Source organism: Chrysemys picta, chromosome 11, assembly GCF_011386835.1.
Source record: "Chrysemys picta bellii isolate R12L10 chromosome 11, ASM1138683v2, whole genome shotgun sequence".
Lineage (NCBI taxonomy): Eukaryota > Metazoa > Chordata > Testudines > Emydidae > Chrysemys > Chrysemys picta.
The window spans coordinates 42,476,382-42,488,859 of NC_088801.1; the positions used below are offsets into that span (position 1 = coordinate 42,476,382).

General features: G+C 45.6%; 1 protein-coding gene across 1 annotated transcript; it reads left to right on the forward strand.

Moving 5' to 3' along the window:
* The first annotated feature begins 10,054 nt into the window (after positions 1-10,054).
* HOXD1 (homeobox D1) lies at positions 10,055-12,054 on the forward strand. The gene is made up of 2 exons (XM_005300503.4): positions 10,055-10,646; positions 10,942-12,054. The coding sequence occupies exons 1-2, from the start codon at positions 10,055-10,057 to the stop codon at positions 11,259-11,261; spliced, it is 912 nt and encodes a 303-aa protein (XP_005300560.1). The 3' UTR covers positions 11,262-12,054.
* The last annotated feature ends 424 nt before the right edge of the window (positions 12,055-12,478 follow it).

The window sequence follows — 12,478 nt, forward strand, 5'->3', positions numbered from 1 at the left end:
ATAAATTATACAAGCCGCTTTCACATTCAACATACACTCCGTTCCTTTTGCGCGTGCAGTTAGTTGTGTGAGCCATGGTAACCTAAACAAAACAAAACACGAGTGCAAGGACTGAGCTGTGTGAGGCTCCAAACCTTCATTCATTTCCAGGAATGAACCCCTCCCCCAACCCCACCGAAACCCATAGCCTAAGAGCAGCGAACCAGGTCAGGAAGGCTGAAGTTGGACTTTCAATTCGTGTCGGCATCCTTTCACTAACGCCTGGTACAGTGACAGTCACAGACAATTCACTAGCCCTGAAAATTCATTTCTAAGCGGGGCCAAACAACCCCTTCTGACGTGCTGCTGAGAAAGAGACAAAGATGGCTTCGTTGCATGTCAGGCTACTTCAAGTCTGATCTGAACCCCATTGAAGTCGATGGAACGACGCCCATTGACTTCACTTCGCTTTGGATCGGGCCCCAAATGAGCTTATTATAATAGCGCTTCTTGTTTGTTTGTTTGTTTGTTTTAAAATGGCATTCAACATAACCAGAGCAATTGAGAGTTTTTAAAAAACAACCCGAACCTAATCAATGAGTGTGCCTGTTATCTCTGCTGGGTTATGCATTGAGCGAAGGCGGGGAATTAATTTGATAAGGATTAATTCCTGCTAAAAGAAGATATTTAGTGTGGAGCTGACGGAACAATGTGACCTCTATTTAAGCGTTTTGATTGTGGGGACCTCTTGTGATTAGTAATAAACTAAAATAAAAGGTTTAGAGCCAGATCCTATTCCATATATAGTCAGTAGCAAAACTCACCGGGGGAAATCCTGGCCCCACTGAAGTCAATAAATGGTAGCTGAAAAGCACCTTTATTTTTGAATGTAAGAAGCAGATAACCTTCTGCCCAGTATAATCCACTTATTATTTACCATTTCAAACGGAGCTGTGCACAGGAAAAGTAACTCAGAAATTACACCTTTAAGTACCTCCTCTCTGGGTGGGTTTTTTTGTTGTTTTGAATTACACACTGTAGTTAGGCGACCTCAGTGGTCATAGAAACACTGAATTGAATGGGATATGCCTGTATGCTGAGGCTGATTTAAAGGCTGGACTGGTGCTTATCATCACCTATTATGCTTAATGCTCCTTTGGCTGTAATAACATTTGCAATCTATACAAAGACTGCTCAGAGTCCTGATCGCAACAAAACTAAAGGAAAGCGATCAGGGAGCACACGTAACTATTTTGTACTGTTCTGATCTATAGCCATCCAGTTAGACCCCGAAAACTCCATTATAATCCACAGAACAGGCTAAAGGAAAACGAGAACCTGCCTCTAAACCACTTCATGGAAAAATAAAGCTTGATACCCCTTGTGCGTTACCAGTACATGGCTTTGAATGTAGGAACTGTAAAGAGCAACTCCTTCTCCCCGGCTAAGATCATTTATACTAGAGAAAGAATTGTTGTCTGGGCTGGTAATAACCAGTCACTATGCAAGATATTTAGCATGTCTACTGACCACCTTCACTAAGCGTTATTCCCTTCGTCCCACTTGATACGGCTCCTATACAGCTCACATTCAACAGAGGGACCCTTGCAAAAGCACAGACTTTTCTGCAAAGCCCTGGAAAGCAGCTAGTTAGTTTAAATGTCCCCTCGGTTGTGGGACGGGGATGGGGTTAGAGAAAAATGCTGGAGACTGAAATTTCTGTAAACTACCACATGACCTATCTGTATTTGACAAAGCTCGGAGAAATACCTATCTGTATATCCTGCCTTTTGGCTGGGGACTTTGTCATAATCTCTGTGCTAATAGCTCTACATCATTTACTTTAATATTTTATAGGCACAATTCCTGTAAATTGTTGTTTGGAAATAAATGTGGAAGTGGTATTCTTTATATCCCGGTATTCTGTTTGTCACGTAGTCCTCTTCTTCTGGAAACCCTTTCCTTCTGTTTGTATTTGGTAGTGCGTCTTACAATGGTCAACAGGAAAATAAAATGCAAGCCCATAGAAAAAGAAATAATGCATGAAGCAGTTCTCTCACATAGGTGACGCGGGGAACTTTATTTCCCCCCTGGATGATTTTATAACCGGTGTCTGGCGCTTGTATCTGTTTTAGAAATAGAACTAAAATGTCTACAGTTGCAGGGTTCATCATACTTTGAGTCTCCTTCCGATGTGTTTATGATTAGCTCCCTAGCACGCTCGTTAGAAGAACGCATCAGTAATAGCCGCACACTAAAACTGGCGGGAGCTCTCCAGCTTTGAAAGCCCTGGCTTTTCAAAGCCATCCTGCCACCCCCGCATTACGTTTGTGCACTGTCTGGCTTGCAAGCTGCCGTTCCTTTTCAGTGCGAAGGCCCCGTGGAATGCTGGAACTGGCATCTCTGATGCTGGAACAGACATCGCAACCCTCTGAAAAGGCTGCAGCAGTTCTGGCACGGACTCAGGTCTAAGGGATGGACATGGCAAGTTCTGGCGAATGGAGTTAAAATAGCAGGAGGGGTCAGGGTAAAATAAATATCAAACCATTTGCACAGCAGCAACATAAAGAGGAAGCTGGAGGGAGACAACCCTGCCAAACAAACAGTCTTAAAAATCCATCTATTAAGAGTGTGCCAATAAGGTCAGGGTTGCAGAGCTGGCATGTAAATCGCTGTAAAACCCTGCAAAAGTTATTGATGTAGAAGGGGCTAAAGAGAGGCGGCTAATTTTAAAACCCCGGTAGTGAATTGTTTGTAAGTAATAAACCAGCGCACAAAGCAGACTTCCTTGCACTCAGGCAGCCCGGTGGAAAACCAAGGAAACCATCTGACATTGATTGGAAGGTTGATTCACGAGCAAAAGTTTAATTCAGCGAGAATTAAACACGAACACAGGAACATATAGCAAAAAAGGGTCCCTGTGAGGGCCCAGTCTTGCTCTCCGGACTCATGCTAATAGTTCCACTGAATCCGCTGAGCTCAAGCATGATTTGGCCCTGGCTGATCCACGTTCTGCAATATGCAAATTGTTGAAATTCTGCCTTATGGTTCAAATTCTGCAACAGACTAACTTGGATCTGTTGCTGTTAAAGAAAGATGTCTGAGCAGTTAAATACAAGCTGGAAGAAGAAGAAGAAGAAAAGAGACAACGACACTCAATTTTAGTTCCTGCCTCTTTATATTTCCAAAGACTGCCAATAATAAGATACAATGAAAGCCACTGCAAATACTCTATAGTCGCAGAAGAACTGATCTGCACAGCTTTCACTATTCACCGTGTTTGTTATCTGCAGTAACGCTGGGGCTATCCAAGGGAACGTTTGAAATGCCTCGCCAGGAACAATAGCTCTGAGGCAGACAGGCGGCACAAAAAGCCCGTTTCTTCTACGTGTACAATTAGCGGTCAGTGTTGGTTGGCTCTAGGACCACGTGCTATTATATATTTATGAACCCACAACCTATACTTTTAAAAGTCGTGAGATCGGCTAGCCCAGAGTTACATTGGCCCATGACACTTCTGGAGACTAGATATCAAGTTAATCACTGAACAGGCAACAACTCTCCATTACCAAGTGAGCAGTTGCAGTGGGAAGGCTGCGGTCCTTGCTGGGAGCGGGGCTGGCGCGGGAGGAAGGGGGGGGGGGGAGTTCATCAATCACACAATGTGCACTCTTCACTCGACAGCGATTCCTCCTACTTCAGCTCGAGTCTGGGCCAGCTGGGATTCGACCAGAAACCGCAGCCGGAGGAGACAGAAACCGAAGCTCAGAACACCGCAATCTAATATTCACGGGCTGACGCTCGGCATTCAGTTTCCAGCAGGGAGGATGCAACTGAATCCGTTAGTCACAAAAAAAAAAAAAAAAAAAAAAGTGACCCTCTGGTCGGGATAACAGTCTCCTCAGACTTTGTGCCTCTCCCGCCCTGCCCCCGGTAATTTTGCCCCTGAAGGCAATACACAAGTGGGTTTTGTCTACCTTATTTCGATTCAAAGCCATTATAGGTTCTATGAAGTCAGTGGTTCTCAAGCAGGGGTAGCCTACCTCTGGGGGGTACGCAGAGGTCTTCCAGGGGGTACATCCAGTCATCTAGATATTTGCCTAGTTTTACAACAGGCCACATGAAAAGCATTAGCTAAGTTAGTACAAACTAAAATTTAAAGCAGACAATGACTTGTTTATACTGTTCTATATACACTGAAATGTAAGTACAATATTTATATCCCAACTGATTTATTTTATAATAATAAGGTAAAAATGCGGAAGTAAGCCATTTTCAGTAATAGTGTGCTGTGACACTTTTGTATTTTATGTCTGATTTTATAAGCAAGTAGTTTTTAAATGAGGTGAAACTTGGAGGTACAGTAGGCTGGAAAGGGGTACAGTAGACTGGAAAGGTTGAGAGCCACTGCTCTAAGTGATAGCTCTGAGGACATCTTCATTGGCTCATATTTTCCTGCTTCCCATCTTACCTATAAAAACAAATCTGGAATTAAGCCAGAAGGATTTAGCACAAACGATTTAACTAAAACGTTTCCCTTAAAAAAGCCCCCAAACTTTTGGCTACTTAATTAAGGGGCTCACATTCATGTACCGAAGTTAAAACACTTAATTAGTCAATTAATTAGTCAATTATTTAATTCTATTTTTGCCTAGCAAGCTCCCTGGTGGAAAAATTGTAACTGGACTTGAAAATAAACGTAACTGTTATAGTAATTAACAACAACAACAACAACAAAAACCTTCCGCAGGGGTGCAGGCCCTGAGGTATTGCGGTGAGTCCCAGAATCTAAATCGGGGTTTCGCTCTGATCAGCCTAAAGTACTTTGTGGTGTTTCTTTGACATAACATAAAATAAAGGAATTTGTCAATGTAGGACCAATCCAACAAATTGGCGCGTGTGTGTGTTAACTGACAATTGTAAAGTGAGATTTTGCATTGTCTCCCTGTCACAGGGTGACCTGTGCCTTTAAGGGGGAGTGGAGTCGAGTGCACCTGTGACTGGTTACCTGCTGTCCAGTTGGGCTTAAGGGAAAGCACCTGGGCCTTATAAAGGGGGAAGGGATGGAGGGAAGAAGAAGGTTAAGGCAGTAGGAAGGAAACAGGAGAGGAGACCGGCGTGGTACAGTGACGTTATAGAGTGTTAGACGGCTTCTCTAGGGCTATGGCGAATAGAAGGCGGTAGGAGGGTCTGGCCTGTCAGGGACCGAAATCTACTAACCAGGTAGCCTGGGAGTGGCTTCCCAAAAGTAGGGAAGAGTGTGGATGTAGTTGGAAGGTTTGAATCCCCTCTGGGGGAAAGAGGAGAAGCCCAAGTCTGTGTTGAGACACCAGGGGGAAAAGAGGCTGGGTAGGAAGGCGAGAGAATGGAGGATTCCCGTCTGGGTGAAGGGGAGAAGCCCCAGAATTGAGTGTTGGTGTGACTAGTAATATAAACCGATTCAGCAGGGGAGTGTCTTAAGGCCTCTGGAGTAGTGGAGTTATTTAAGGAGTCCTGGAAAGAGTAAACCGAAGTAGGGTGCTGCAGAGTCATGCTTTGCCTCTTTGCGCTCCGCTAACAGGACTTTCCCACGTCGTTAAGCCATGGGATTTGCACCACTTAATCTTTCCTACAGATGTTTATAGAGTCCACCTAACATGATAAAGGAAAGCGAAGACTCCGTGTCAGCAGCCTAGGTTTTATTTCACTGACGCTGATGAGAATTACAGGGACTTTCCCTATTTATGCATAACAGGATACTTCGTGAAGACAGATTTTCCGTCTATGGGTGGGAGGTTCTCCGTTAGTCTCCCCATTTCATTTTCCACTATCACATTCACGGGGGGCAAAATCCTCTCCAACGCCTATCAAACCTGCTCCAAAGATCAGCCGAGGGAGAATGATGCACCTTCCTCAATCTGAAGAAGTGATCTGCCTCCACAGTGTGCCCATGTTTTCCCAGGAGCTGAATTTGGATTCCACTAGGATGACTTCATTTTTGCTAATGCCAGTTATCCAAATGCAGTCCTTACTTTATCCAAAACTTTCCAAAATAAACAACTCAGAATATCGGCAAATGCTGCTGAAATATTTATCATTAGCTTTTCATATCTACCCTCATGAAATGTACATGGTCAGTTTTCCTGGAGAGCCACTTGAAAAACATATTCTCCAGAGTAATTTCAAATGAGAATGTGTATGACACAGTATAGATCTAGATTCACCAGTAACTGTCTCTAATAAACAACTTATCTGTAAAAATAAAATATCAAACAGTAAGGCGGGAGAATCCAAGTGCATATCTGGACTAGGGCTTCCTAGGTTTCATGGAGAATCTATTGTATCTACGCTAGTGTGGTGTAAAATTTCCTCAGCGCTTTTCTAGGTCACATTTAAATAATCATAGTGTCAATATAGGCTATGATATTAGGACCATCAAGGATGACAGGGCAAGGAAAACATCTCTCTTGGTACCTGGAAAATGTAAGCTTTACTCTGGAGAAAAGGATTGAAACAGTTATCCTGGAAAAAAATGAAGGAGAATGAACAAAAGGACAAATGGGTCAAATTCGGAAGTACTCTGACTCTACTTGGGAAAACTACCTTTGACTTCAGTGGAGGCGTGTTTGAGCAGTGCCAATGCTTTTCAAATAAGTGCCTTCACTCCAACTATTTGTCAGACTTTCTTATTTTATGTTAATATTAATGACTCCAACTTGGCTTTGGAGTGAATTCCTTTAAGTGACTTGTTTGCGAAGAGGACGGGCGCCATTGTTCGCACCTTCTGCTAACATACTTTGGTTTAAGCTAGTTCTCTGCGCGAGTGGCGCAATAGCGCACTTGCGGGCCAGATTCCACTTATTCTGGACAAATGCCAGGATTTCACCCAAACGGCCTTCTCTGGGCTTTGCCAGATAGTCAATAAGCCCGACAGAAACTGTGTGCCCAGTGGCTTCCCAAATCCACGCTCTTAGCCGCCCTAGCACTCCCTACTGACACTTCCTTTCCCCCCCAGCTGTAAGATTCCCTTCTCCAGCCCTGAACTTCCCAGGATTCTTTTCCAGACAACCCCCTTTTAGAAAACCCTGTGCTTGCTTGGAGCTGATGAGCACCTCCGACTCCAATGAAAATGCCTTTCCCCCCCAAACTGTTTTGATCTCAGTGAACTATGCCTGGAAAGTTTATACCAGGCTGGTGTGTTGACCCTCATTATCACCATAGTCTGGATTTAAATGGACACAAAGCCAAAAACTAAATTTCCTGACCACACATCAGCTGGCGGCCTCAGTTGGTTAAATACATTTTTTTTCTGGGATCATAATGATCGAGTTCATAGCTGGATTCGCTGCAGGCTGAAATATGAGACTCCCATTATGGTGAATCACTGACAACATAGTTTGTAACTGTTAAAAGACGACTGTCAATGGGTATTCAGGGAAAATCTAATCCACGAATCTGTGTTCCCAGTAATCAAAAACTTGGTTGGTTGGTTTTAATGTAGTTGTGTAGACACTGATCTTTTTTCTAACCTCAGTAACTCTTGATTTAACTGCACCACAAAAGCATTGATCAACATAGTGGTCCAGTGTCCCTGCTATATTTTATTTTATAACATGTTGATGTAGGAAAAATATCATCCAAAACACTTCTGTTTTTCTGCCATCTGTGCATTAGAAAAGGGCAAAACTAACGTTAAATAAATTTCAGCCCCAACTGTGGTTGAGTTGAAAGCTCAAAAGCAAAGATTTGTGAGAGAATGGGGCAGAGCCCTAAGTGTTCTACTGTTAAAATGGCCAGCTACTGAACAAACCCTTTATTTAGGACGGGTGAATGGATACTGGGCCTTTAAGGGGGGGGGGCAGACAAACTCTTTTGGGTTGTTGCTGCAAATCACAGAAATTTTCCTTGTTATTCAAGAGAAAATAATAAAGTCCTCATTTTGAAGGGCTGAAGTTGGCTAAACATTTCAGTGGACATAAGCAATGGCAAAAATGTCTAACAGGAGTTCATAACCTTAAAATTTGTTTATTATTATTTCTTATTAAATGCTTCACTTGTGCTGCCCTACTAATTTCCTTTTTTAAGACCATGTCCCCCATCCTGCCTTCTTTAATGCAGTCTTTTCTTTCATCAAGGTATGGAATGCAGGATTGGGCCTGGGTGTCTACAACTTCCACTGAGAGCACTAGGATAAAAGTTTGCAACTTTGTTTCGTGGGAGCTGCAGGTGGCTCTGCTGCTTTGGGGAGTAGGTCATCATTTGTGTCAGAAGCAAGGGGTCAGTTTTAGGCATGACCCCTTAACTCTAAGCCCCATGAAAAATCTCCGGGGTAGGACCCGATTCTGCCTCGATTACATGACTTCAGTGGGAGTTGCACCCTTTTAACTGAAGACAGGATAGGACCTTAGGTAGAACTGAGTATTCTATGGGAGGTGTATGTATCCGAGGGAGAGTGTATTATTGTATTGGGGTGAGAGTAGGGATGAATTATGAATGTGCTTTCCCCCTCTCTTTTAAGAGTCTGCCTCTGAACTGTGTAGATTTCTCTTATAGAGAAGGACGCATATTTCAAAACTTTAAACTGTAGCTCCGTTCCCTTTCCTCCCATGGGCTACATGACAGGTGACACCTTTTCTGTCATGCGTCTTGAACTCCAAGGATACTCAAAATATTTAAAATACTTGCCTTTTTAGCGTGTAGTTATTTTCATTGTAACACTTCACGAAAACACAATCACTTGCCTTGTGAAGTCTAATCTTTCCCTCCATCAGATGAATTCCCTTCTGCCCAAGGGAAATGAAGTTTACAAAGTTAGAAAGTTTGGTAGAGCAGTGAGACTTACTCTAATCTCTTTCCTGTTTCCTTGTATTTATTTCTGTGCCAGTCATAAACACTTAGTAAACACTATTGTATCACCCTGGGGAACATGAGAGCCCATTAACATTGTGAGCCCTCGGATTCACTTTCAAGAGACTACAAAGCACTTATCTGATGGAGCAGGTCCATTAATTGCTGTGACGTGCAGTAACATGGAACCCCACCCAGATTTGAACTGTTTTTCGGATGCATTTTAACCTCGGATTTCTTAGAAAACTCATCTGCATAAATGAAGCACCTCTCGGAGAGGAAACACAGGTACAGCTGAGGATGAGATACCACAAAGTTGGCAAAAGACAGTTTTCGCTATTTATTGCAAGCAAGGATAGATTAAACTGCAAAGAGAAACCTAGGAACACCTCTAAGATACATGATACACTACAACGTACAAGAAACTTCCGCCTTCCACTGAAATACATCAAACATTACTGTTCTATCCCACCTAAACGGTTGGAACAGTCGACCTAGGTTTGGCCAGGTACATTAACGTAGGGACTAAGGCTTTTCGAGCATTTATTTTGCATGTGAAAGCCTCCCGGCAGTGCTCAAAGTGACCGGGATTTCAGTTTGGGGAACTGCCAGCCCCCTTTACCTCCCGAACTAAAACTGCAGACCGGTACCGAGTCGGGCTCCCTGGAGTCCTATAACCACAATCAGGATTATAGCGGGGGTGCAAGGCAATGGGTAAGACTCAGACCACATGAAAACAGGCGACTTGTCCCTGGGGCGCGCTGGAGAGGCCGCCTGTGTTCTGCACCAGCCGCCTTTACCCCATTCTGCCGAGCTAAGCCCAGTGGCCAGAGCCTCCCTCCCAGTCTCACCTTCAGCTCCCTCCCCTGTCCCCGCACCTCTGCGGGGGCAGCCCGGGTCGGCTCAGGGCGATGCCAGGCGCTGCCTCCTTGACCCTACAGGCGCCGCGAGGTTCCCCGGGTCCTGTGCGCCGCAGCCCGCTTCTTCCTTGGCAAAGTTTGCGCCGGGGCAGAAGGCAGCTAACAGCACCCAGCATCCTTGAGGTGGGCTCTCCACGGAGGGCTACGATTGGCCACCGGGCGGCACGTGCCGGCCCTCTGGCTCTATATTAGGACAATATTTACCTCCGCCGCTGCGATGGCTCTGGGAGGAGGAGGGCAGGTCCAGAGAGCGGCCCGGGCAGCATCCGCGGGCAGCAGCGGGCTCCTGTCCCGCGCCCCCGGCCGCTGGCCCAGAGCCGCGCCAGGACATGAACTCCTACCTGGAGTACCTGTCTCGCGGCGATGCCCTGCGCGCCCCGCCTAGCTTCTGCCCTGCAGACCCCAGCGCCGTCGCCCTGCAGCCCTCGTGCCCCCTGGGCGGGGAGAGCGCGTACCTGGGCAGCCGGCTAGTGCCAGGCGCCGGGACTGCGCCCGGCCCGCCCCAGCTCACAGCACAGCAGCCGCGGCCAACCACGGCCTCTCGCTTTGCTGCCTGCGCTCTGGCGGGGGCTTACGACTCCGGTCCACCTGCTGCTGACTTCAACGTCCTACCCCCAAGCTCAGGCTACGCCCTGCCCTACGGAGCCAGTGCCCAGCTGGAGGACGCTGGCGGGGGCCACCTGCGCTATGCAACTTCCATCTTCTCCGGCAGCGGATCGCCGCTCCCGGTGGGTTACAGCGCCTTGGTCGAGCAAAGCCACTTCCACCCCTGCCTCAAAGAACCGCCTGGCGTCCAGCCCGGGGGCTTCCAGAGCGTCTCCCCCTCCCCGGGGACCTACCCCAAGCCCACCTCTCCGGCCTCAGGGGGCGCGCTCGGCACCTTCGAGTGGATGAAAGTGAAAAGAAATGCGCCCAAGAAAAGTAAGTGTGAACTTCGGCGAGGGGGCTTCCTGGGCACAACTCGCTCTTAGCGCTTATGGAGGAGGAGAGCGGCGCGCCCTAAGCGCTAAGAGCGAAACGAGGATGGGATCGCTTGTAGGGCCACTTATTGTTTCCTTCTCTCGCCTCAAATACCCGTGAGCAATGAACGCCCGCGTGAGACGTTCATGCAAAGCGTTACCTCTTCGCCTTTGGAGCCAGCTTAATGCCCAGAGAACCGGCTCCCTTGCGCTGTACCCAGCTCTCATTGCTACTGAACAAACGTTTTGTGTTGCAGGCAAACTCTCCGCCTATGGGGTGCATAGCCCCCCCAGCACCGTGCGGACCCATTTCAGCACCAAGCAGCTCACAGAACTTGAAAAGGAGTTTCATTTCAATAAGTACCTCACCCGGGCTCGCCGCGTAGAGATCGCGCACTCGCTCCGCCTTAATGACACTCAAGTGAAAATCTGGTTCCAAAACAGAAGAATGAAACAAAAGAAACGGGAAAGGGAAGGGCTGCTGATCCCTTCACCTGCCGGATCCCCCTCCGCGCAAAGCCCCGCCAAGTCAGGCAGGAATTCTGTACCCTCCTCTCCTGCCAAAGACTTCTGCTGATCGCTGCAGTGCCAGCTGTTGTGACAGCTACCTGCGAGGAAAGGAAGGACATTTTAAAGAATGCATAAAGCATCGCAACAGTGTTAATCCTGCACAACCCGAGCCAAAAAATAATCATTTCACTAAGGCTATCACTGCCAATGAAATATTTGGGCTGTGTCTACCTAAGGAATTATGTAGCTGATTTTTTTTTTATGCCGGACTGTAACAATATACAAGTGCTCGTTATTGCAACTTGTTTACATTTTATTTATGGGTATATCAGGGAAAGCTGTCAGTCAAAACACTCTGCTAATTTCCTCATTGGCCTTATGATTTTTTTGGTAAAGTAGCCGGCACACGCAGTGCCTGTGTCAGTTTTAAAGGTCAAACAAGACCACGGAGAGTCCTCCAGCTTAGTAATATATATGCAACGAAAATAAGTTAAGGGAGTATTATTCTATTAGTAAGAGAGCCAAAGAAAATGCAAACTGGCTGGTTCAGTTGAGTTTCTGCACTGACAGAGAAGTTTAACATTTGCACTACAAGGTATTTTAAATTGCTCCTACTTTTCAATGTGCCTGAATGGGCGGGGGAAACAATCATCATTCATATAGTTCCAGTACTATAAGGACTAACTGACCTGTTAAATGTCAAAACTCCGAATTATCAACGCTGTGTCCGGATTTGTATTGTATTTATATTTTGTGAACAACAGGCTTTGTCTTGAATAATTCTGAATTTAATTAAGTGCTAGAGCATGGTTGTTGGTTTTTATTGAAAAATAAAATACAAAATCACTCAGAGCTGAAAAGTAGTCAAAATTAATACACAGCTACAGAACGGATTTGAGTGAAATGGATGTGGGAAGGTTTTGGTGAACGGTAATAGCATCATTACTGTCTTGTTTTTATGCCTTCTGCCAGGGTCAGACTTTACTTCAGTATGTTTGACAAGTTATAACAGTAAATACAATGCTTTTTGTCCCTCTTCCGAGGTCAGGGGTTTAAAAAAAGATTCTGACTGTGATGACAAAAACAAGAGGCACATATTGCCTCTTTCCCACCTTTACAGTGCAAAAGCCTACAGAAGTTTGCAAATAGGGTAGTTTTAATTTAAAAAAAACTTTTAGGGTTCACAGTAGGGGACCCGCACATCAAACGGGCGCAAGGGGCCACATTCACACTTCCAAAGTCAAGAATCACAAAAGAAAGTTGAAGTAAAAAGGAACACGTGCA